The sequence below is a fragment of the Caloenas nicobarica genome, chromosome 20 (assembly GCF_036013445.1).
Source record: "Caloenas nicobarica isolate bCalNic1 chromosome 20, bCalNic1.hap1, whole genome shotgun sequence".
NCBI classification, from domain to species: domain Eukaryota; kingdom Metazoa; phylum Chordata; class Aves; order Columbiformes; family Columbidae; genus Caloenas; species Caloenas nicobarica.
In genome coordinates, this window is record NC_088264.1 from 8393978 (window position 1) to 8420966 (window position 26989).

The window sequence follows — 26989 nt, forward strand, 5'->3', positions numbered from 1 at the left end:
TGCTTCTGATGAACAAAGAAATCAAGATACCACACAAAGTGGCTTTGCCAGGCTGGCCTGCAGACTTTCTCTTTCCACTCCTGAAATTCATATTAAACTTAAATGAGAGCATCCCTTTAGTGGCTTCCAAGGAAAAGGAAACTGCTGTGGAAATCATGCTTTTTGTCTGAATAACTGTGTTCATAATTCCTTCTGTAACCCATGTAAGATTCTAGCTTAATTTTGTGAGCCTAAGGATTTTTATTTCACGTAAATTACTAATGTGGAATCAGAGTCACCAGGAATTCTAGTCCTCAGATACATGATTTAGAGAAAATCCTTATAGCTCCGTTTGTATTATGTTAATTGTGAGAGAATATTGGTTTAGAACTAGATAGTTTTTATTATTTTCTGCTATCCTAAACTATATTTCAAACTTAAATTCCAGGTTGTTTTATTTTCTGTAATTTAGTGGCTTCTAACAAGAGAAGAAATCAGAGAAAGCTCTCTTGCATCTTGTCCGTCTTAAGACTTAGTATTAGGAATCATTAATGCATACTGCAGGGCAATGTGTGTTTAACAGAGAAAAACACTGACGTATTTAATGTAATAATGCTGAATTTGTAAAATCTAGTGTAACATTAAAGATTATAGTTTTCTGTAGTATAGATATATTCTCGTAACTCTTAATCAGCATCTGTGAAGCTTTCTATCACTGATCCATTTATAGGCAGCATCTGTCATCTAAAAAAATAAAATCTCCTAAAAAACACCAAAAAAGTGATCATCTTAAAAAACCCACTAATCTTATGACCTGGGATGATGCGTTGCACGCTGCACATTCTTTTAAGTCTTCTTGCATGGATTTGCGTAATGAAGCATTCAGACTTACACAAATGCTTCTCCTGTAAGTTTTGGTTAATGCACATTTGTGCTTTATTTGTGCAAGTATTGTGATTTGCATTGCAGAAGAAAAGAAATAACCTTTCAGAGTATTTTTCTATTTTTTTTTCCCCCTCACAACCTTTGTATCTCCATCTTTCTGTTTTCCTTGGAGTTACTTATTTTGCCGGAGATAAAAAGCCCTGTAATTCTGTTAACATCAGTAGGAAGCATAATAGACCAAAAAGGACCACGGTTGTTTTCTACTTCTATTGCATTTCTTACAAGCAAGCAAAATAATAAAATAGAATAAGAGTGCCTTCTTAATTTAATGAGGCCTGGATACAATACAAAAAGGGAATCCCTTTTTATTGAGAATCTAGGTCACCTCATATGCAGAAGATTTCTTTGCCTTGAAAAAATTTTTTTTACCATTTCCTTCCCCCCACCCCTCCTTTTTTCTTCCTTTTTTTTTCCAGTTGACCCTACACAGCTCTGTCTGAACTGTGCACCAGTGTCTGTGCTTCTATGTTGGATTTGCCTAATGACAAGAAGGGGGTTTTTTGTTATCTGTAATTAACTTTCCCTTACCGGAGGTGTGCTGGTGGGGGAAGGGGCAGGGAGCTCGCTCAGTGATGTGGGAGCGCTGGATGCGGCAGGGACAGTTAGAGCAGGTCTCTTGACCATCTGTACCTCTCTCGCTAGCAGGTAGGTTGGGACGGATGCCAGAACAGAACTGGATCTGTGTATTCACACGATAACGCACCCAATCCAATAAGCCTGTGGAATGTCGACCATCGGGGAACCGCTGGCCCAGCCCGCTCTGACCGGGCTGGCGGAGCCGGTTCAGGCCCGGCGCGCGGGGGCTCGTCAGCTCCGCCGCGGGTGGCATTGCGCGCTCTCCCAGCAGCGCTGTGGCGGGCAGGAGCTGCTCGCAAGGGTTGCGAATGGCAGCTCCGCGCTGTGCGCGATGCTGCAGCCCGGCGGGCCGGGGACTCGACTCCTGCGTTCCTGCCCCGAGCTCCTGGAGCCGCTGCAGCTGAGGCACCTCCGTCATCTGGAATGGAAAATGGGCAATCTAGAAGAGCTGATCCCAGCTCGTTGAGAGCTGATGGTGGTAACTTGGGAATTTTTGGAGCAGCTTTCATACTAGTAGTGCCTCGTAATTATTTTTATCTAATTTTCAGATGTGTTTTCTTCAAAGTAGGCACTAGTCAGTGACAAAAATGTCTGTTTGAGAAGATAAGGGTTTTTGCTCTTCCTTCAAAAATAGGCATCTTAATTTACCAAGAATATGACAATGTAGAAGCTGCAAAATAAGGAAGAAACATGTACTCTGGCATTATTTCTTAAACAGTTATTTTTTTTCTTACATTTCCAAAATGTCTTTTTAGAAGAACAGGAAAAAGTAGAATGTGAGGTTTCTGTGCTTACCACCAGCCTGTTGAGCTACATGTGAAATTACTACGCTGCCCTTTCTCAAAAGGTGATGCTGCTATTTTGTTTTGGTGGTTTTCTCGTAAAAGTAGAGCGCCACCAGCTTAAGAAGGAAGTTATTGGATGAGCCTCTGTGAAATTGAATCTGTTTGTGACTGGTGAAGCCCTCCTAAGCACATTCAGAAAGTTCCAGGGTGTCATAACACAGGAATCCTGTTACACTTCAGGGTTTTTTTTCCTCATTGAGATGGTTCTTGGCGCTGGAAGCCTGACTCTCTTCCAGAACATTGTCTGCTCTTAGTGGCTTACTCATTTTTATTTCCTGCCACCAAAGTGCTCAGTTTTCAAGGGAGGGGATCTTACTTTGCAACAGATTGCTGTAGGAAAACAATCTTGGGTTTTTTTTATCACTGACAGTAGACTTTTCAAAGGCGAAACAACTATTTGAAGTAAGAGGGCAGATGTGAGGGCTGAAGGAGAGCTGAGGAGGTCTTGCTGCGGCAGGCAGATTTCCCTCGGATAAACTGCGCAGTCCGCGGGATGGTTGCGGGTGACTGATACCTGCTGACACGGGAGGAGCAGGAAGAATCGTTGCAGTGAACCTCACCTGTGTCTGTGCTGGCCGGCATCGTCTGTCATCTTAGACGTTTATTCTCACTGGGAAGTTCTTAAAGATGAATTCGTGTGTGTACACATACACGTACGTGTGTGTACAGAGACAGACAGCCATTTGAGAACTTTTAAAACCTGTTGTAAAGTACGCTTTTGAGTCTGTTCATTTAGTCAGGGTTATTTTTTCTGCAGTGATGGATGAAGGCTGTATAAAAGTCATAGCATAATAGGAAGATCCTAGCATGTGTAGAGGTTTTGTACAGCCTTAGTCCTGCCCTCATCTTTGAACAGAATGGCCCCAGACCGTATGCGTGGGACCTTACAGCTGACCTTCATTTAGGAGGACTGCATTTCTGCACCGCCAAAAATACAGCTGTGCTGCAGCCATTGCAAAAAATAGTCATATTATAAACCACATCTTATAATGCATAGATAGAAGCTTGGAGATGGTCTGTCTAGTGTATGGATTGTGTATAAAATGAAAAAATGAAAGTTGAATGCTGTCATCTTAGTGCTTTGAGAAGGGCTTAATTTAATCTTCTCTACTAAAGAGAGAAGAATAATGGGGAATTTAGATATAATGCCAAAGGAAGCTGAAAGAAGAGGCAGAAGGCCAAATGGAAAAATTCCTCTTGTGTGATACAGCCAGAATCCTTCCTGTATTTTAACTTAATGCATGATTTATTGCCATTACAGTTAGTTTTTGATATAGGCATATAACATCATCGGCTTTTATATTCTACAATAGGGTCATGTGAATGATACGTTAATTCAGGATACAAATACCAATAGCAGTTTGCACAATCTATTTGGTATATAATATTGCAGCAATAATATACACGTTCTGTTGTGAAGCTGCTAGTGCATGGTGGGAATTGTTTTGGTCTAATTCGAGTGCTCCTTCATAATTGTAAATAAAATAGTATTTTAATTAAAACAGAACTCTGGAATGAGAGTTCTGCAATGAAAAGTATGTAGTGCAGTGGTGGGGGGAGAGAGAGGAGAGCAGGACCATAAATGGCATGTAACAATACCAAAACCATTGCATTTTGATTCTGGTTGTTTATTATGATGGTGCGTGTGTGAAATTTTTACACAGTGCAGTCCAAGGAAAAGATCTAGGTAGTCTAGAAGACAGTTTGTCAGCGTCTGTGTGACGGGTGTAAGTGGGATGCTATTACTGTAAATCTTAGAAATGCTCGGACTTCAGAATGTCATACTACGAAAGGTATGTTAATGATTTTTACTGGTGGTGGGAGCAGCCGTTTGAGGACACTGAAGAGCACAAGTTTTTTTTTCCATGATGTTTTACTGTGTTAAATACATAAAGCATGGGAAGCTAGAGGCTGTGTAAATACTAAAGTTTAATATTAACATTGAATTACTATTAATACACTGCTTATGAACATTGTAGGTTTGGTTCTTGAAGTTTCTATGTATATTATTTTGAATCCCAAATTGCCTCTATGCCCTGACTTAAAATGTGGGAAAATGTTTCCAAGGATTTGTTTGTTTTGTTGAAATCTGAATGCAAACATTTTGATCCAGTAGTAGATGTGTTTTCTTTGAAGTTAAACCTATTGAAATCTTCTGTTTTACTTGATACAAGTGTGTGAAATCACCAGGCAGAAAGAAACATTGCAATTGAATGTCAGCTCCAGTCATAATAGTTTTCAAAATAGTGCTTTTTTGTATGGCACCATATAGCAAGCCTGTACGTTGAAAATGCAAGGTATTCTCTGTCTGTTCAAAATAGTTGGTTTCGTTCAGGTTTAGTATTTTTAGCGAAAGAAAAGTTTATTCCCAGGATAACCAATAACTTTGTGTTGGGAGGCGGATCGTTATGTGTCAGATTTCCCAACTTCTTGTGATAAAAACTGATTGTACATCAGTTCTTCTGCACAGCTCATCGGCCTGTTGACAAAGACCATTATGTTGTCGCATGTTGAGAAAGGGAGACGGGGAGCAGAATCCAGGTCAGCGGTAACGCGAGCGCGCCCCGTCCCCCAGCTACAGGTGCTTCTGTTGCAGAAACCTTTGCAGTTGCTGTTGCTGTTCCCACGCCTCTTCACCTTGCGGCGCGCTGCGGTTCGGGCAGCGCTTGGCAAACGTTTCACCGGGGTTCTTCTGATTGTACAGCCCGTTAGTGTAAGGCTTAAATTAGGCATTTGAGAAGGGGGAAATGACTGAATTACCATTCTTGCTCTGGAGAAGTGCTTCCTTTTGCCGCCGTTATGATCAAGGGTACTTTGCCACAGTGTTAAAAGGCAAGCAGAGAAGTCCGTTCACTCATCATCCTGACACCACCATCCACTGGAAAGTTCCCTTGCATCCTGGCTTGGTTCATGTCCCATCTTCATGGTACACAATATATTTTCTTACTTTAACTTTTTCACGAGTTAAAGCTATAACTTTGGGGCAAGAACATGACAAAATCTGGTGGTGTTTGGGTTTATTTTTGTTTGGGTTTTGTTTGTTTTTAATTTTGGGGATTTTTTTGTGAATATGGTGTTTCCTTGTTCATTTTCATTCTTCAAAATATATACTTTTTTTGTTTAATATGGCAATTGAAAACAAACTTGTGAACTTACGCAGCTGGGGCAGGACAAATGTTTAGAGATAGTATTCTAGTTATCTTGTAAGCAGATTAAAATGTCCAGTCTTCCTAGTCTGGGGGAGTCACAGTGTCTGGATAACTGCAGCATTTGCAAGTCTAGAAATCAGAAGACTTTGATGCTGGAACTTTTGCAGTGGATTACTGTTCTGTTTCTAACTTGCTTTTCTGATGTGGTACAGATACCTCTTCTGGCTCAATATTTTGTCAGTATTTTTATCTCCAGCACCCAGGATATATGAATCTGCTCTGTCTCAATGGACAGTTTGTTGATATGAGGGCTTTAATAGATGTTATGCTGGAGGCTTACTATTGTTGCAAAGAGCACAGATAACTTGTATAAATACTACTTTTTTTCCTTTTTATAGTACTTTATTTCCTAGATGTACAATTGCTGTCACTTAACCTTGCTGTAGCCAGTGCAGCAAGTGCGTGTCCAACAAGACTCTCTTGTGGCACCTTAGTGTACAACTCACAAGGTAAAGAAATGTAAAAGGAATTAAGGAGAAAATTTGAGATAGCATAAATTTCATTACAATTTTACTCGACTGACTGCACAGATCTGTGTTTTAGTATTGCTAGCAGCCTATTCCAGTTATGAGAAGCCTCAAGATTGTCACCTTTTGTGGTTTAAGAAACACCTACTCTTTTGCACCTCAACCTGCATAGTAGATTAGTTGTTATTCATAAAGGAGGAAGCCTTGAATGTCAAAAACAATCTGCAATTAGAACATTTTTCTAGACTTTTCCCTTGCCTGTGACAGCACAAAATAGCCCTTTCCATGTCAAGGTGGTTACAGTCCGTTGTGTTCTTATAATCGTCATTGTCATCGCTCAAGCCCTCTTATCTCTTGGCTTGTTTATTACAATTTATTACAGCTGCAGCTAAAGCTTTTGATCCTGGAACAGCTCCTGCTGCTTTGAACTCAGCGGTTAGTTGTTCGCGTTGCCTAGAAAAGTAAGAGTTCATCACTCCGCTGTTCAGCTTCGTGCGGTGGCGCCCCAAGGAGCCCAGGCTCAGGATTTTCTCCTGATATTTTGTCTTCCAAAGTGATGACTTGGAAAATGGCCATGACCACCCATGATAATTATGTTTTCTTGTAACATAATGTAATATATAACCATAGTGCCGTGATTGTTAAAGCTGGTACGGTATGGAAGAATAATATTAAAACGCATTTTCAGTAAACGGAAAGCAGATGTTCACATCTGGATGAAGTACAACTGGGAAAAAGTGGTGCTGGATAATTTTTTGAACAAGCAATCACAAAAAAACCCCCAAGGTCTTTAATAGCTTTATATGTACTAGAAGTCTAATATTACAGCATCTCCTGTTCAGGAGTCAGTATAACCAAGGGGAGTCTGGAAGACCCTCGACCGTTTCCGTTGTGTCAAGAGACTGAACAGCATCACACAAAGTTTATCAGTTGCTTGGGTCTCGGCTCAGTTTGGAGATTTTTTTGAAAAAAATTTGACACAGAAGTTAAGGATCTATCTGTATTTGTTTAGGCAACTGCAGAGCTTTTAAAAACATCCTCCTCACACAAAGCATTTCAGGAGTCTTTCCAGACGTTGCAGAGGAGCCTTTTGAGGTCTGGCGAGCCTTTCCCGCTGCAAAGGCATCGCCCGCTGAGTGCGGGCGTTCGGAGGACCTTCCCAGTGCTCTGTACTCAGCAACTTTTTCTTTAATTTACGTACGAGTGTTCCCTTGAATACCATTTCCAAAGCATGATCTGAATAGAAAAATGACAATGCTTTTCTACATGTGTTTAGAGTTTGCATGTCAGCAGTGCTGTTATGCTATTGAATTGTTTGAGCCCCATGTTCTGTGATGTTTCTGATGAAAAAAACACTTCATATGAGTGACTAACACGTGTGTTTACAGGTAGTAACCACTTGGAACTAGAGATTGATGCATGAGGTCAAAAGTTGGAGATTACAATGTTAGCAAATTGTAGTAAATTCAAAATTATGCAGATTCCAGCTCAATCGAATCAACGTAGCGTGTTCTGGTTTTAGTATATGGAAAACCGGTAGCGTATAAACCTTTGCAGCGGACGTTTGTTCTCAAACTGTGTTTGTTGAAAGTCTCGCCGACTGCCAATATGTGTGAGGCTGACTCAGGTAATTAACACAAAGGAAAGAATTCTAAGCAAAAATAGTGTTTTAGTGATACCTACTTTTGTCTTTTCACGCATTTCAAGGGAATGAGTCATTTAAATAAACATAGGTAGGTGTATTATAGGCAGATCTTTATTTTTAAAACAAACAAACAAAACCTCTGGAGTTCTCAGGATTAACAGTTGGTTTTTGGTGAAAACGGTTTATCCCCAGGAAAGTGGAAGTGCGTACATGTTTAATCTGCTTTGTCAAATTACCTGACTGATGTAAATTCAGGACGAAGATCTTCATTTTACCGACGCTCTGTACAAGGCTAAAGCTGGGAGGGGCTCTGGCACGCCTCGGCGCACGCTGGTCAGGATGGTTTGAAAGCTTAGCTTGGGGGGTACTGCTTCCAAAAGCATATCCAATACTTTTAATTATTATTATTTTAGCATATTTATGTGGGTTTGCCCTGAGTTGGTCTCTAGTCGCTACAGTATTCATTTAGGTCCAGTTGTGATTTGTGTTGCGTTTTCTTTGCAGAACCAGAATATTGCCTATGCTATATACAAGCAGTCCAGTTAATTCGGTCTTTCCATGTTTAAGCCAAACTTCTTTTAACCTGGTTGTAATAAACAAGAAATTGCAGTTAGTATTTTTCACGTCTTCCAATGACACTAATCTCCAGGCATAACCAGCTACTGAAGGAAAAACCACGGTCCTATTCTTTATTAAGTTTTACATTGTTAACGTCTCACAATTTGAGTAATCTTGTCAGTTTTAATTATATAATGGATTAAGAAAGGACCAGATTTGTAAACAAAAGTTTAACTTGAGTGCTGTGCAACAATAAGTATTAGTATTTCTAAATTCCAGTTAGTCCCTCGACGACATCAGCATGGTTTTATTCCTGCCGCCCTCCCTTGCTTCTCCTTTCTCCCTCTCCTCCTCCATTGCAATGCTGTACTCATCCAGAACACCCTCTCTACATCTGATTTCCTTGCACTTGTGAAATTTGTTGTATGTACCAACTTTAACAATATTTTGAAAACCATAATGAAATTTGCCTTATCTTTGTATGAAGATGGGCATCAAGTTATCTTTCTTGCAGCTGAATTTGAGGGCTGGCAATCTTCCATTGGTACTTTTCTTCAAACTGTGCTTGATAAGACATGATCTTCAGTATAAACAGTTTTGTATTTTGAAATAAATATAATTCATATTATTTTTACTAACCTGTCTTGTCATATCAGCTTTTTAGTTGTCGAAGTAGGAAAGAGTGAAGCAATGGTGTTATTTTCCTTAGGCAGTTGGTATCAGAAGCCTTTGGTGGATAATGGCAAACTTCTCCCCTTGTAAAATTTGTTCGGTAAAAATATCTTTAATTCTGCTTAAACTCCCACTCTCTTTTCTAGACTATAAGGAAACTGAAACAATGTAAACAGTAGAAATGACCTTTTTATTAATATTGCAAGCAATGGAAGTTAAAATGACTGTGTGATATTAGCAGTATTTGCACAATAGTTAAAATCCTGTTATCAAATTCTATTTTTTACAGCGTAGTTTAAAATTAGAACGGCAGTTAAAAGCTTGCAATTTATTATTTAAATATATGTCTTGAGGGACTGCATATGCAGATTGTGTGCAGAGAAATGTGCAAATAAGCGATACCAGCTTCATGTGTAAATAAAATGATGATGTGAAACACTCGTTAAACTTAAAATATTATTAAAATTCTCTGGATCTGAAGAGAAGTCAGAGAATTCCTAGAAAGACTGCAGAGGCAGAGCAACCCACTTCTCCACTTAGTGAATCTTGTCAACCGTCGCTGCTCTGTACTTGTCTTTTCCTCATCTTAATGGTATACCGTTCTCCCTACAAACCATTTAAGAAATATGGGATTGAAATATCGATCAGAGCTTCTTTTGCTACATTGTCTGCAGTTTTTACCTGATAGGAGGTGATGATTAGGTCACTGATGATTGGAACAAGAGAAGAGAAGCAGTTCAGTTACAAAGGACACATGTTATGCCTTCAGCAGGTGACAACTGAGCTTCTGTGCTAAGATGCCAGAATATCAGGAGTTGTGAGCTGAAGTTCATCCGTGAAATTATTCTCAGCCTAAGGCAGTGATTTACAGAACTCAAAGCTGTGACCTCCATCACTTGTTAATTTGCAGAAATTGTTCTTACAAATAGAAAGGTCCTAGGCATGGGAGTGGTAGCCGTCTTCTGTATCTATTCATGTAAATGAATTTATTTCCTACCATAATATTTTCTTATGTGTGGGTTGGTTTTTTTGTTTTGTTTTGGTTGGGTTTTTCTTGTTTCTGTTTGTTTTTTGTGTGTGTTTTGGGGTTTTTTTGGGGGGGTTTTTTTGGTTGTTTGGTTTTTTGGGGGGTGGTTTGTTGCTTTTTTTAATGTGCTGCTGTCGTTGTTTTGAGGTTGGTTTTTTGTTCGTTTTGGCTGCAATGTTCTCAAAGCCCTGCCTCTTTGTGCTCGCTGTAGAGCAGACAATTCAGATGAAAGTATGCCAAACTCCCAAACAGATATTGTTGGCCTTGATTCTATGTATGTTCTGGTGCTTTATGGACATTTTGGTGAAGAGAGAAATCATAAGTCAAATGGAAACCAAAGCAAAACTTTGGTTATGATTTGGTTATAATTATTTCCAAGAATTTCCAAAAACTCCAGGATCTCTGAAGCAGCTCCTGGTTCCCAGCGTTGGTGGCAGCTGCTGTAGGACCTGCAGGGTCTGTTGGACACGTTGTAGGCGCTGAGTGAAATAGGAGGCAGAGAAGTTACATTTTGGATTCGGCACGGAGGAAAGAGGAATGGACGTGTGGTACTGCGGACCGGAGCAGTTACACATCCAAGCAAACTGAATTGGATTTAGAAGGAGGAGTTTTGTATTTCATAAAGTGCTGTGAATTTAAGGAAAAGTTCTGGGAGTATTCATGGTATTTCTTAAAAATGTGTAATTAGTGCACCACAGGAGAATAGTCTTCTCACATAGAAAACAACATTTTTCTGTAGAAACAGAGGCAAAATGTTTTCTTTCCAGCCTTTCCTGCTACTCTTCCTTTGGAGTGTGGTATTTTGATTTTTATAGTTTTCATAGTAATTATTATGAGAAGACATTGGCCAAAGTGCCTTTTCTCAGATACTAAAGAGTAAGTCCTAAAATAACAGTTACTGACTCGAGTGCCCTACATAGATGGTGTTTTAATAAGCAAAAAATAATAACAGCAAAATTCAAGTTTAATCCGTTTCTTGCAATGGGAGATTAAATCCTTATACTGAAGATTAATAGGAGGTCGCTGACTGTAAAAGTCACAAAAGCTGCGTGCCGTACCGAACGTCAGCTCCCGCCTGTTGTAACTAATCATGGGTGGCTTTGACTAAAGCTCAGACCAGAGAGATTTTGAGTGAATTTGTGTTTTCCGAGGGCTTGTCAAGTGATCTTCTGTTTGTACTTCACAGTTCTTGAGAGAAAAACAAACTTTTAACTTTCATGGTGGAAACTTAAAAGCAGTTTCCTTATATGTTATATAAGTCACGGAGCTTGAGGCTCCTTGCATGTAGTCCCCTGCTCATTAGCTTTTTAATTTGAATTACAGAACATATTGTTGTTATGTGCACACACACAATGTGATAATGCCATATCGGAGTCCCTTCCAACAGGTTTTTCCCGGGGTGGGTTCTCCGACCTTTCTGAGTGTCTCGCAGTTGAAGGATACGCTTCACATCGCGTTTAAGTAATTTTCAGATAAAATTCATGGTTTCATGTTAGAAGGTTTTTCTGTCAGCCTCGCAAATTGAAGTGGCTGGAATACATATAATTTTTTTTACGGTGTTAGTGATATTGTTAGTAATATATGTTTTGTTCAGTGAGGTTTCACAGAAGTAACTGAGAAAATTTGTTCTTGCAGGAATTTAGTGTTGCTTTGGAACTAGACACGTGTGACCTCACTGTTCTCTTACGTGGTGTGTTGATGCTGCAGAGTTAACAAGAACTAATAGTAGCGCGGGTCTTTAGTTTGTTACATTAAGGTAATTGGATAAGGCATGAGCAGAACTAATTATCATGAGAGTGCTATTTCTGGGCACTGCAACTCTTCAAGGCAGGGATGCATTGCAATGCCTCGGTCCTGGTTTTCCATCCAGAGCATAAGCAGATCTTGTGTTGAAATTTCTGTAGCCGCTTGCTACGTTCATGTTACTAACCCTTGGTGAAAGTGATCCTAGGTAAAATGAAACAATACTATAAATAGAAGTTTTCTTTTAATATAGAAAAAAAAAATTTTGATTGGCATTTGACGGTTAAAATGTAAACCCGTAAAAGCTTATGAGGTTGTCTGTCCTCCCCAAGTCTAAAACAGAATCTGTAAAGACTTTTGAATGTTTTTCACTGTTTTCTTTCTGCTCTTTAATGGAAACATGTTGCCCCCATTTTCATGATGCTCTCTGTAGCTCTTGTGTTCTTTTAAGAAATCCCTGTACGTGACTAGAAGACCAGCTGTTGATGTTACCTCTTCTCTCTTTTATAAGGAAGGTGCTTCTGCTCGGAAGACACAAGCTCCAGCAGCACAGCCCGTGCCACGACCAGGTAAGGCGGCCGCCTGCACTTGTGCTTCTGCTCCAAATAAGTACAAGTTTCAAAGAACTGCTATGTAAAACTTCAGGTCGCTGAGCAGTGGAGCGGGGATCATTTACTTTTGGCTTCTAAATGCATATGTATTAGAAATAACTCTTTTTTTTTGTTAATTTTATACCATGGGGCTTGGTTTAATTCTCTTCAATGTGTTGCCCAATTAGCCCATTGAAAGGATGTGCAAGTGAAATTAAAAAGTGACGGAGTTCTTGGTTGTTGGCGTGGTAGTTCACAAATGCCAGCTCAAATATAGAAGAGCTGGTTAATACTGCAAGGAGAAACAACTTAAATAGAAAAGCTGATCTTAAAAAGAGAGAGATTATTACTTCTATTATTAATATATCAGAAAAAAGTCTGTCTTGGAATGTGTTATCATTACTTCTTCACACTTCCTAGCACATAATGTATTTGTAATGGGGCCAGAAACCTCAACTGGCTTTTAGATTCCCAGTTAGTAGAGTTCAGCTACCAAGTCCATTTCGTATGTCAGATTGAATCTCAAGTTGAGATTCAAAGATAGAATGGTATGTGCACTTTGTTTTGTTTTAATGGGAACCCCTCAGAGTTTTTTAAAAGAGTGTAAGAATACAGACAGTACATGAGAGGATCAGTGTTTCCAAACAGCTCTCTGCATATCTGCACCTAGTTTACGTATCGGGAGAATTTCTGGGTTAGTGGAAGAAAGTCTCAAGTGAGAGGTGTTATGTTAGAGCAAGATGGTGGTTATTGTTGTTACGAAGGTATTGGAAAGGGGACATTTTGGGTTTTTTGGAAACAAAGCTACATTTTAAAATGAATATACTTTTCCCAGAAGAACTGCTGAAGTGGTATATATTCTTATTGAAACTACTAAACACTTCCAATGCATGCATTGTTAATTCCTTGATCTTTATTAGCAGGACTTAATGCTAAGACTTAATATTGTAAAACCGATTCTTCCTCAAAAACCTATTCTCATGTTGAATATTCTCAGCATGTCTAAATGCTGTTGTGTACAGATTCTTCTGTTTGGTTCTTTTGGTACCAGAGGGTCGTGCTGCCTGTCGGACTCGTCTCGCTAGCCTCGTTTAGCGTGGTAATGCACGTGGAGCCGACAGCACGATGAAAAGGGCAGAAGTGGCAAGAACAGAAATCTGGCTGAATTGTCACAGGTCTCTGCTGCTGACTGTGACTTCACGGGCACTGACTGGCAGAAGTGTATTTTTTGTGTGTTATACAGGTTATACTGATACTGCCCTTCTCTAGGGCCAATCTAATCCATTATCTTGCCTCTGTATTGTAAGTTGAAGAGAGAATAAGGAAGTGAAGTGTAGTCTGAAGAAAGTATATACTGCTTCATTTATAAAAAAAGAATCTTTCCGCCTGGTCCAGGATATTTAGGGGTTTGGAACTTTTAAAAAATCAGTTGTTCTGTGCTTAGCAAAGTAATTAAAACGTGCAGTTTCCAGGAGGATGCTGTTTTGCACGTAGCAATAGTTGAATTGGACAAAACAGTTGTACAATACTGATTTGAAGTACAATAAGATGTGCTTTTAATTTAAGATATTCTTTGCACCTTCTGCATGACCTATTTTTCTACTAACCTGTCTTGGTACAGCTATCAGATTTCTTTTAGATGCCTTTTTCCTGCCCCCCCTCCTTTTTTGGGGGGGGAGGCAGCTGGTGTTGCCCATATATTTAAGGAACTTTTTACATTAAGGAGATACCTAGATTTAAAAAAAAAAAAAAAAAAATCATTAGATAGGTAAAGTTCATGTAGTTCAATATAGTGTTGCCAATTATATCTGTGCATTTGACAGTGTCAGAAAAGATAATTAAGGACATGGTCTCAATGTTTCAACAATGGCAACTGTGTTGTGAATATTTATACTGTTCTAGGCAGTTTCTGAAACAGTTGGTCATAAATAAACATGAGCAAGTTGTTGCTCTGGAATTGGAAGTCAATTAATGAAATTTGTCATGCATAGTAGCAGTTGAGACTTGAGTTAGTCTGCATCGCTCTTGCTACTGCTCACCATTTTCTGTTTTTGTGAACTAGGATAAACACTTATGATGATAGTTACCAAGCACAACAGTTCTTTCCTTAAGTTAGGACTTAAGGAAAGTAGTTCAGAAAACTGAACTATGAAATGTTTATTTGGGGGAAGCCGGGTTATTCAGCAATAGCATCAAAGTGAAGAAACAGACACTTGTCCAGCTTGGGACTGAAGTACCTCCCAGACAGGGGAGCTCACAGCTTGGAAGGCTGAAGTGGAAACCGTTTGTTGAGGGAATGGGGGTGGAATTCTTTGGTTTCTCTCCAGCCAGTATTGTTTATTCGTGTGGGTTTGGTTTGGTGATTTGGAGTTTGTTGTTGTGGGTTTTTTTAATTGGTTTGGTTCGTTAGGGTTTGTTTGCTTCGATTTTGTGCGGGTAGGGGTTTTTTGTTTGGTTGGGGGGATTTTTGTTTGGTTTTTTGTTATAATTTTTTTTTTGCTTGAGTCGTACCGTATGTCTCAGGTTTCACTGTTTTGGGCACCCAAAGAGCTCATGTAACTCAAAGTGCAATCCAAAATTAGCTTGAGTAAGCCTGAAATTCAGATTTTGATAGTTGGAAGGTCTGTGTGTGTTAAGGATAGCTGAATCCTGGAGGTATCATGTACAATAATAACAAGTAATGAAAAGGTGAGGGTCTGTAAAGATTAGTTTGCTGTGGAACAATCTTAGCATTGGTTCAGCACTATCTACAAGAGGCTTTTTTCAAGATTGCTGGTAATTCCTGTCGATGCTCTAGTGCCCTGACCTTTTGAGGAGGATGGAGAGGGATGACTAGTTCTAGTATAACTAGGAGAGATTGACTCAACTGTCCTAACATCTGCTTCAGACAATTAAAAGCTGTTTGTCTTCTGCACGCTGAGACCCAAATTACAAACCTCTTCTTCGATTTTTGTGTATTGCATCTGTGAAAATGTTCTCATGACTATAGCGTGACTCTTCTCTGTTCAATCCTGCAACTGAAAACATTGAAATGTTGCCTTACAATGACTTTTGTATTTATATATTAGTCATTCTGCCATATTTTCTGTTTTCTCTTAGTTTCTCAAGCAAGACCACCTCCAAACCAGAAAAAAGGTAAGTCAGTTTTAGTTATACAACCCTTTTCTTTTTTGTGTGACTTGTGCCCACTCTTATCTTTTGCTAGAACCACAAGCAACAATATAAACAAGCGGTGGAATGCAGACAGCATTCTGTTTTGCTAAATATGGGTTCTGCCCATATTTAGACACTCCTGATACAGGGGCATATGTTTTTTGGTGAGTTAAAACCTTCAGTTTAGACAAGACGTACTACAATTTTCTTTGAATATTTTTCCATTATTTTGATCTGTTAAGCAAGAATTTTGTTTTTCTGTACAGCTCCTTTAACGAAAAAAGGGGAAAAAAACCCCAACAATCAAAACCAGAACAACAACAATTAAAAAAACCCCACAACCGGGCAAATGTAACTTTATTATCTCTGCAGGATCTCGAACTCCCATAATCATTATTCCAGCGGCCACCACCTCTTTGATAACGATGCTTAATGCAAAGGACCTTCTGCAAGATCTGAAGTAAGTAGATGCTGAGAACATACTGTATAAAAAACTGTTTTCACATACAAAAGTATACTAGTACCCAATTCGTAATTAAGCAAGAGAGAATATCTACTGTCTTATGACAAGTTGTTTTTCAGACCAGAGTATAAAAGAAGTTAGCACCTATTGAATTGTAGGTAAAAAGCAAAACCTTATTTCCAGAGATTTTGCACGGTTGTGACCTGTTGGCCGAATGGGCAGATTGAGAAGAAAGTCTTAAAGTACCATTTGTCATGTTTCTGGTGGTTTTCTTTTATGTAACATATGCAACCCATCAAGAAATCCTTACAATGGAAGAAGACTTAGGATGAGCAAGGGCAATGTGCTCAAGAAGCTCAGAAAAGATTTTGTGAAATGACCAGGGTTATCGCAAAGAAGGGGTCAGAGGGTGGCCTCTGTTTTAGATGAATGGGCTGTATTGGCTGGGCAAGTCAGCTGGTCGTATAAATAGAGAATTTTTTTAAGTTCACATACAACAAAAATAAGAATAAAGCATTGTCATTAAGTATTGACACAAATTCATTCAGGGAAACATGAGTTGCTAAAATTTGTTTATTGCACTCGCATCTGATTCTAAGGTATAATTTGTTATTGCTGAATGCAACCAACACTGCAACACTTCCTTTATGGTAAGGTAAAATTCACTATCATGGTAAAACAAAACCAACCAACCAACCAAAAAACCCACAACCAAAACCCACCCACCACACAACAATAACAAACAAAAACCCCAGCCATCTTTGTGCTTGTCCAACAGATCATGGTATGTAGAGTTGCCCAGCAGTTAATACCAGTTAATTTTTCTGAAGCAGGCGGTCATTTTCACAGAGAAATACACTGCTATAGATGGTCTGCAACGGTATGTTCAAAAAGTGGAGCGCTCTTCTTTATTCCACCTTCAGCACTTTGCTTGCACTTCTTGAGACTATACACTGCTTTTCTTCGCAAACAGGCTGCCCTTGTTGTGCTGCTACAGCTTTCACTGGAGTCGCCCTAGAAAAGAAGAGTTTCTAAAATATTAAAAAGATACTTCATTTAAAATCAGAACTGCGATACTTTATGGTGTATTTTGAAGCTTCTTAAAAATATTTCATATAATACACTTTATTCTGAGTCACTATCTGAATGCAACACTGGCTATCATAATTATTGTGTAAAATCTGACTTTTCAGACTAAGTATTTGAGAGTATCTGAAGTTAGGCTTTTCAGAGGCAGTGCTTCTGGTTTACACGGAACAAAAGCAAGGCAGGGATTATATCGGGCAGATGTAAATGATTAGGTGATGATTATATATTTTGATGATGATGATGATACTTTTAGTCATGATGTTTCACCATATGTGGCCAGGCAACTCACTGAGCCTTATCCAGCTTTGATGTTGTGCAAACTCTCTGACAGATTCCAGGGTGATGTATTAAAAGAAAAAAAGCTTTGTGCTCCTGCAAAAATAGGTGTATGAAGCTTTTGATACTGTAATCTAACAAAAATATTGAGATGGTTGTAAAAATAAGTCTCCAGTTCTAAACACAATCAAATGTACATTAGGGTGATCGCGGTTGCCGTCGAGCACCGGAGTTGCCTTATTCTCTGTTCGTGCATTTTCGATGTGCCTGAGTTGGGGCCACGACGCGCTGACCTGAGCTCGGTGGAAGTGGTTTAGAGTTCATGGTGGAAATTGATGGGAATTTAGAACCCAGACATGAGCAGCTCTGGCAGTTCAGTATCTTCCCACTTACCTCCCATAAATTGATCTCGTTCCATCACTTGCCTGTTATCTTAGGAAGGGACCTGCTGTCTTTGTAAAGTGAGAGAGTCCTCCAGTTTTTATGTGAATAATGATTTTGGCAATTAACAGCGAGAGAACTGAGTGGTAATAATTTCCTAGTAGAGGTATAAAAATGGATTCTAAATAGATATGGGATTATTTTTTGTTTTTACCATAGAATAGTAACCTGGAGAAGCAACAAAAAATGTAAGATCCCGTACAGACAGGTTTCAGAACAGTCAGGTCAAGGAAGCAGTGTCGAAATGAATTCTTAAACACAGAAACATTTAAAGCCAGAAGTAGAATTGAGAATTCCTGATGAGCCAAATTCGAAGGGTCTCAGATATAGTGGTGAAATTGCCAGACTCTTTATAGAGCAGCAATATTGCCCCTGAGTGTCGAGATGAGACCATCTCATTTGGCGGAGGTGTCCAGGTTTCCTGTTCCCATTTAAAATGTGTTTGCTGCCTCACATTTACAAATTGAATTAAAACTGTGACCTTTTAGATTCTGTTCATATGAATATTTGATTATCACTGTAATGCACGTATGGCAGTTTGGTTTTTATTTACGTATTCTCTGAGGGTTTGTTCTTGTTCAGTGCATGGGACATAACAAAACCGAAAATTCTTCTCCACCATTTTAGGTGATCCTGGCTTTTCATATAGACCTTGCCACTTGGGTAAAAGGTGTTTGGGGGTGGGGTTTTTGGTAACTTTTAAAATTATTAAAAACCTAACAATTATTTCCATCATTCCAACCCAGATCCCTTAGTTATGATGGGTGAGGAGAAGCTCGTGAATGGTTTTCTTAAAAGCTCAAGACTACCAAGAAAATCCTCATTTTAAGTTAAAAACCACTGTTTCCTGTCAGTTAGTATTGGCAAAACAAAGTCTGCAACACGCTGGCAGGACAGGCCGTTAGGTGTGCTCGTGATTAATGTTGCACCTCAGCTCTGGGTTTTTACGTTACCGCCTGCCTAGAAATACTCAATTCTGATGTCATGTTCGGTGGCTCTTTCCAAAGTAGACCTGTGGTGAACACAATGGCGTGTTTGTCGGTGTGGTAGTTAAAGTAAACGTAAATATTAACTGATTTCTATTTACTTATTGGTGAATGACTATCTTAACAGGTTTTTAATAATATTCCCACTTTTTCCCTAGTGTATCCCGTATAGCTTTTTTGTTTGTATTTTCTTTAGAATGGTATTGTTTTGCATGTACTAGACAGATAAGCCTAATTTAATTTATACCTTATAATTTAACATCTGTAATGGTTTTTCTGTATTTGCAATACTACTCAACTTTAATTCCTGGTCATCTGCAGAGGATTTTTTTTCTTCAGTGTGGTTGTATGCATTTGGACACTTCAGAAATTGCTTGTGACTGCTTTTGAAACACTGTTAGATCATAAACAGTATAAATGGGCTTCATCTGTTTATTTGCATTAGGAAAGTAAAATAGTTTTGCTGGAAGACTTGTTGACAATTTCAGTGTGCTGCCTTAAAAAGTATTTGTGGGTTGGTTCCCCCCCCCCCCCCCCCCCCCCAAAAAAAAATGCCATTTTCTCATTGGGTACAAGATGTTTGCAAAAACTAGTATTTTCAGGTTGACCGAATAATGAACTTTTGCTCGTATTTCATTTTACAGTCCTGTTTTCTATTTTTCCAGCAATAGGAAGTGCAGTCTGCCTGTTTAAGCACATTCAAATCGGTTTTTAGTATTCAAAGAGAAGTAGGTTGAAGAGAACAAATAGAAATGGTGCAAACAACTTACCCCAAAAATGTAGTAAGCTTTTTAAAAGCACCATCTGTACTATAATGAAGAGAAATCTTACCAATTATGTAGAGTTCTGTGCTTTTAAAACGTAGCACCAATACCCCTGGTAACTTCTGCAGTTAAGTGAAACATGATGTTTCTTTTTATTGGAGGTTTAGGGAATTAGATGTCAGCAGCAAACAGTCGTGCAGCTGGGTGGTTCTGAATAGAATAGTAGGAGAACGTGGGTCTGAGTTCTGCTCTTTGCTGGTCTGGTAGGCGATACTGGTCGCACCAGCTGGCCTTTCTATCAAATGCATGATTTTGTTATCTCTCCTGATAAAATCTCCTGAGATTCATCAGTAAAAGTGCTTATACTACCCTTACATTTATGATGCCAATTTTGAGAACTGTTCTGTGTGTTTTGTTATCACCATAAAGAGGAGACTTTTGAAGTGGAATTGCTTTTCTTTTCTTTTAGGCTGGGGGGCTGAAAATAAAAGATCTGTAACTCATTTGCGGGGGGCGCCAGGGAGATTACTACTTAAGCATTTATTTTTGTCATACAGAGATTACATAAGACACAAGGATCACATTATCCTTATTTTCCGAGCACTGTCAGAGAACCTACTCAGAAAACAAAAAATCCAGAATTGTAGTATCCATACATCATAGTAACCAGATGAATCATTGATAGTGTATCATCACCAAACAAATAAAACCTCACTCAAAAACCTTTTTAATCCCGGCTTTCTTGAGAAGACATCATTCTGATGGCTCCGAGAGCAAGAGTTCTAAAATTTGCTCCAGGAAGCAATCGTTTCTTAGTGCCCAAGCTGCCCCGTGTTACTAATTCTCACTAAAGAGAATGAGTTCTGGCTGGTCAGCAGTTGGGATCTGGCTTCTTGTCCGTGGATGTATTGGGTAAGGTTGGCAAAGAATGCCTTTAATGTAGAAGACCACGTCTGGCTGTAGTTTTGAGGGGCAGAGGACCTTTTAGTATGGCTGTTTTTATCATAAGGGCCTTATGAAGTATTATTCTTACGGTTTTGGCTGTTCCGGATGAGTAGGTGATGGAGGCTTGGCGCAATGAAAAGATGGCTTCAGTGGCTGTTGCCAGTAATGCAAAGTTCTGACAAAGTTGTTGCTTTTCCTGCTGATTACATCAAATAAATTGCTTTTGTCTACTGGGTATGTCTTTGTTCCCCAAGGTTTGTACCATCAGATGAAAAGAAGAAACAAGGCTGTCAACGAGAAAATGAGACGCTAATACAGAGAAGGAAGGACCAGATACAGCCGGGGGGAACTACAGTCAGCGTCACTGTACCTTACCGAGTAGTAGACCAACCTCTGAAACTTATGCCACAAGACTGGTAAAATAAATTTCCCCTTCATAGAATTTCTAAATCAGGAAAAAGCAGAATTTGGAGGGGACCAATACAATTCTACTAAATTGCATAGAAAGTTAAGATATGGATAAAACAATGGATTTGATTGTTAACTGTATAGGAGTCTTTTCTTCAGGTGAAAATATTATTACACTAAACTTCTTAAAATAATTTATTAAGAAATGCAGCACTCTATTTTTTTAACAGTATGAGCAGCACAACTTTTTATTAAGTTTGCCTGAAAAGTTCCAGAAATTCAAACAGGAATATTCAGATGAGTTTCCCTATTCATGATGCTGCAGTGGACAAGTCATTGAAACGTGGTCTGAGAGAAAAATGCTCCCCTCTTGTCTGCTTTCTGAATGAGATCTATTAGAAAGATACATTGGCAGGCCCTCAGCATCTGGCATTCTAACTTTTTCAGTAGTTGAAGAAGGAAAGAAGGAAAACACAGTAGAGACTGGACTGTGGTTTCAGTACTGAATCAGGTTCATTGCATTGGGTTCGATGCTGGCAGCTGACTCGTGGAGGGAGAGCCCCGTCGGGGAGAGGGCATCGCAGGAGGCTTTTCCTTTGAAGAAAAGCCTGGAAGCCCATTCTTCGGTGCTACAAAAACAGATTTGTCTGGAGAAACATCTTTTTGCTATTTGATGTAATGAATTAGGCAACATTTTCACTTGTTCCTCACAAGTGTGAATATTTTAGACATGCAGGGTGACGTTTTTTGTAACTTACAAAGTAGATTTGAATGGAGAGGAACACTTTTCAAAGGTCTTGTTCCTAAATTAATTGTACTCTGTTTTAAGAACTTGAACTGATCAGAAATCTGTGGTTTTTGAAGCTCTAAATATCACTTTAAATGTTTAATGACCAAACCTAAATGATTCCTAAAGTGCTTCTGACCAAAGAGATGAAGTGGTGTGGGTTTTCAGCTTGTTTTTATCCAAGGGAGAATCAGATTATAGTATCTAGAAATTAACATGTTGCTGCTGGGATTTTTCTGTTAGCTGTTACAAAACCTGCAACATCATTTTAAATGGCAAAGCTTTAGTCTGTCTTTAAAAAAAAACCAAACCAAAACAACACACACACACACACACAAAAAAATAACCCACCCCTCCAGCCTACCTTAATTATTCTTTTCTGTTTGGGTTTGGTAGACTTTATGATGAATTAATTTGGGGAATAGATTAGGGAGGTAATTATTTGTTGTAGTAGGTAGGAACCATGGGCGGATGATATAAATATTCAAGAAAAAGATAGACCTGATGTGGGAGGACATTTGTTCTCAAAGTGGTGGGGTTTTTTTAAATTCCGTTAATGTAAAAGCTTCAACTTAATCACAAATTTGTTTTCTTGGACCGCAGGTAATGGTTACTTACCCTTACAATAAAAGATGCACTTCGCAATCAGAGGCAGAAATTTAGCAGCTGTCTCCTCTAATAAATTTTGAGAATTGAGGTTAACAGTGTTCACGATAAAGGCTTTTAAATTCGTACATCTCAGATTACAGTGTTATTCATCAAAGATGATCTCTAAAGTGTCGTGGCACTTTTTAAAAGCAAAATAATGATGACCAGCAATAAACGTTGTTTGACTTCTTACAAACGTAACGCGCAAAACAGAGCTTCGTTCTGCGAAGGAGCAGAGCTGCAAGTCCAGAAAAATCATGTGACATTTTTCTTGTTTAGCAGAGAAAAAGTACTTGTGCTGGAGGTGTGGCTGTTAAATGTGCTGTAATGCTGTTACTAGAGTCAGGAGCTATGCTGAGCTATGTTGCCTGTTTAAGAAGACCTGTAAAGCGAACGCTCAAGGCCGTCAGCACGTCTGTCTCCGTTGGCAGGGACCGTGTGGTGGCGGTGTTTGTGCAGGGCCCCGCGTGGCAGTTCAAGGGCTGGCCGTGGCTCTTGCCGGACGGATCGCCTGTGGATATCTTTGCAAAAAGTGAGTGGTTTTGCTTTTGTTTCGTTTTTTTACCGTTTGTGGGTTTGTTACTCTGTTTGGGGTTTTTCGTGGCGTCTTTATGCGTATGGCAAAGTACTGGAAAAGTGCTCTTGGGCTCGGGCCATTGAGAAGAGGCACTTAGATCTTTGCACAGATGGCAAGTATTGATGTCCCCTCTGCAATTCTTGTCTTCTGACCTGTGGAAACCCGCAGAATTCTTCTCAGAGCTGTCATCTTTACAAGAAGTTCAGAAATAGCTAGTGTATAAGTTTACTTTCCAAGCTTCTTAAAAAAAAAAAAAAAAAAGGTGAAAAGACAATGTATATTATAACACTTCATAGATAACAGGTTTACAGACTGTCTTCAGATTTCATTGCTACTTTTAACAGAGGATTAATCACCTAGTATTTTGCTGAGAAAGCTTTACAAATACAATCTGGGGTTTGACAAAAACTTGAAAGTTTAATAAGATACAAATGCTTGTAAGTTGAGAACTAGATGTTACCACTGGTTAGATCTGAGAAGGTTTTTTGAGTTACAAGAGTTATGCCCAGTTTCTTTGAGATGTGCTGCACTTCTCTTGCACTCTTCTGAGTGTAAGATGTGTGATGATATCTAAAGAACCTGTCAGCTTCTGTTCTCTGTTGCCTTGTTGTGGAACTGTCTTAGAAAATAGGCCTTTTTATAGTGTCCAGTGGTTTCTGACCTACTAATTAAAACAAAACAAAACAAAAAACCAACAAACCTGCACATACACACAAAAGCCAAAAAACCCCAACAAACCAACCAAGACCACCTTAGTTCAGTCTGTCATCTTCCAGTCATTGTGATGAGGAGACAAGTTTGATCAGATTTCGTGTGCACATATTTGGGATGTGAAGTAGAACCTGAAAGAGAACACTAGTTTGGTAAGGAGCAAGAAAAAGAAAACAGTTGGACAGGAGGCGAAGGGTGTGTGTCTGTGAACGAGAAAATAGGATGAGCTGCTTAAGGGGGAATTGAGAGTGAACAGGGAGAGAGTGAAAGAGCCTGAAGGTCAATGTAAAAGAAAAAAATACACCACAGGAGAGAGCTTAACAAAAGAGACTAATGAAAGAGTAAAATAACACTTCAAAATAAAATAAAACCAAGGAAAATGCTGTTAAATATTTAAGGTTGAGCTAGTAGTTGCATGCAAGTTCCTATTTTAAAATTATATATATACATATAAATGTATACAGGGCCATAGGAGTAGTTATGACATGCTTTGACATTTTTAAGTCTTTACTTTGCCAAAAGATCAAAATCATAACCGGTGTAGTTCAGTCTGAAGGTGTACAAGTCCTTCTGTTTCTCAAGGGAAAGGAGGACATCTGTTCTGACTTGACTCATAAAGATATATTGAAATAGACCTTTTTTGTTTTAGAAATACATTCTGTTGTTTCAAAGTGAGGTATTTTAAAAATCTTTTCCTGATGAGAGTACCTCCTAGGGCTTTATCCTAATGACAGCGTAAATGGAGAGAGCATGAGCAACATCAGTCTGGTTGTGTGTGGTTACCTTTTCCTGAAGCTGTTGCTTTGCCCGGATTTATAGTCTTCATAAAGGTGGTTTCTGGGATCTGCAGCAGCTCATTGTTTCATCTGCAGTTTGCATTTCTTCATGTAAGTCACTGGCTCTATAGTGATTAATAAATATTCAATGCTTATCACTGTTGTTTTGGAAAACAAGCAGGTAGCTTACCATAAAGAATTCCTTAATAAAATTTGTATTGGACCAGAACCTGCCAAATGGTTTTATTTATTCAATTGCTTTGTCACATAGCATTTTGTTAGTTGAGTCTCTACAATTGTTCTCCTTGGTTTTCTTTCCACGTAGTCTGAGTGTTTAATGTTCACCTAGCAAACAAGCTTGTTTTTGCATCTGCAAGTGAATGCTTCCGATTACATTTTGAATGATGTCGCTTTAATGAACAAATATTTAATTTTTGAATACCATTTTAAAGGTCTTGCTGCTAGAGCACATTATCATGCTTTAATACTGATTTGTTTCAGATTCAGAATTTGATTTTCTTCTGCTGAATATCATTTAACCTTAATGCAGAGGCTCTGTCAGGTGTTGATTAATTTTTCTGTAAATGCATAGCCCCAGTATATCTTTATTTGCTTTCTTTGGAGTTATTTTGAAATATACAACATTGTATAGCAAAGATAACTTATATGTATTCTTAGTTTTCATTTGCAAAGCTAGGAAATGTATCTGGCAATGGTACATGCCAGATGATCACTTCTTTAGATTGTTAATTGAAAAAAAAAAAGCTAATTTCAGATAGCGGTCTTCTAGAAAGCTTCTAGGTATATAATTTTATAGATTGACCTGGAAAAGGGGACCGTTTTTTTTTTTTTTTTTTTCCTTTAATGACTTTTTAATTTATTTTAGCCATTTGGCCGAAATTCTAGGTGGATTTTGTGGAAGAAAAAAATGAAGAGTGTAGTACTGTAAAAGATATGCCGGTGGCATTAAAAATAAATAGTTTCCACAATGCATCAAAATGGTTACCAGATAGGAGTTGTACAAGACTTAAATACATTGCACTGGTTTATGTCAAAACTATGATTTGGCTAAGGAAATCAAGAAGAATCACAAGATGATGTTAATACTCACTGTGTTAATACTTAGGCTTTACATAATGCACGTGACAATACTTCCCAAGAGTTAACATTTTACCATTTTTAACTGAGCACTTGATCAGGGAAATTGGCAGTTACTAAATTTCTCGGAATGCTTCATGTAGCATGTCATGGTTACATTGGCATTCTCTCAGTCTTCTCCGCACACTTGGAGGAAACAGCCAGGTTTCCTTCTCGATGGTCTCAGAAATTTGTGGGGTTTTGTAAAATTCTTGAACAGTTTAAAGAAACATCTTTGTTTCCCAAAGAAAATATGCTTGAGTTGGCATTGACGTTCTGCTATTCTCCTGGAATCTGTGCATCTGGAAATAGGGGCTGCCCTTTCACTTAAACCTGTAATAGCGTGAGAGCTTGAGTGTGGCCACTGACCACTGTATTTAGCTCAATGCCCTTCATTAACAAGTTGAATTTTTTAAGAGATAGACTCATTAATTTTGTCCTCAGACTCTATTCTGGAAAAAGAGAGGTTTGGTGGGAATTCTCTTTGACTAATAATTAAACACTGTAAAGTCATCATGTTTGTACACTAAATGTTTTCCTGTTTGCTGTAGTTAAAGCTTTTCATCTCAAATATGATGAAGTACGTCTGGATCCAAATGTGCAGAAATGGGATGTAACAGTGTTAGAACTAAGCTACCACAAAAGACACTTGGACAGGCCAGTATTTCTGCGCTTCTGGGAAACTTTGGACAGGTATGTTTCCTGCTGAAAATCCTTTATGGTCACAATTTTATGATGGTTGGTGCGAATGAAAAGTTACAGCAAGAAGAGAATTGTATACAACTTAGACGTCTGAACGATGTTTTAGCTTGAAAATACTGCTTGTTTAGATTTTCCCTGATTATACCGTTAAATATGTACCACTATATTTTATTGTAAGGTATAAATAATCTCCACAGTGTAATATGAACGGATTTAAAGGAAGGCTAGTTATGATTAATGGATTAGTACCGTGACTCCCCACCTCCCTTTAGGCAGAAGGAAAGGAATGGAGAACGAGGTAGGTGGCGTTTTCCTTTGTTCCCCCAGTCCCTTGGACTGCAGTGATGAGCTCGTGAGCTCTCCTGTCCCTCTCCAGCTCACTAGACAACAGTCTAGAAGAGGTGAGAAACTACCTTAAGAGACACAAAGTATTATCCTGATGCCCTTGGGTCCACAGCGCTGGATAGATGAGGAAAGAAGTCAAAATCGGTATGGCACATAATGAGTTTGGGGCTGGTGGTTGTTCTGTACCTTAAAGGCCCTCCAAGGACTCAGCTCTGCCTTGCAGGAGAAGTGAGGCTTGGAGCAGCAGCAGCGATGTGAAGAGCAGTGTTGCTGCTCGCTCTGCTTCTCTGTGGTTTAGAACCCGCTCTGAGCGGGAAGTTCATCGCAATACCTTTTTCTTGTTGTAGAGAAGAAATCTTCTTATCGTGAAGCAGTTGGAGAACTATTGAGGGAAGAAAGAAACCCACGCACTTCGTGAATGTTTAATCTTTTCATGTTGATGGCACAGCAAACTGCTTGAATGGTTGAGTGAACTTACAAAGAGAAAAATCCTATGGGAATTGCCAAAATAATTCTAAGCATCAA

General features: G+C 38.9%; 1 protein-coding gene across 1 annotated transcript in view; it reads left to right on the plus strand.

The window, feature by feature from the left end:
• Positions 1 to 26989, plus strand: part of CDC73 (cell division cycle 73) — a 95095-nt gene that overhangs the window by 66350 nt on the left and 1756 nt on the right. Inside the window, exons 11-16 of the mRNA XM_065649137.1 lie at positions 12178 to 12235; positions 15356 to 15391; positions 15782 to 15869; positions 20628 to 20789; positions 22648 to 22748; positions 25969 to 26110. Of these exons, the coding sequence (XP_065505209.1) occupies positions 12178 to 12235; positions 15356 to 15391; positions 15782 to 15869; positions 20628 to 20789; positions 22648 to 22748; positions 25969 to 26110 (587 nt within the window). The remainder of the gene's footprint in view (positions 1 to 12177; positions 12236 to 15355; positions 15392 to 15781; positions 15870 to 20627; positions 20790 to 22647; positions 22749 to 25968; positions 26111 to 26989) is intronic.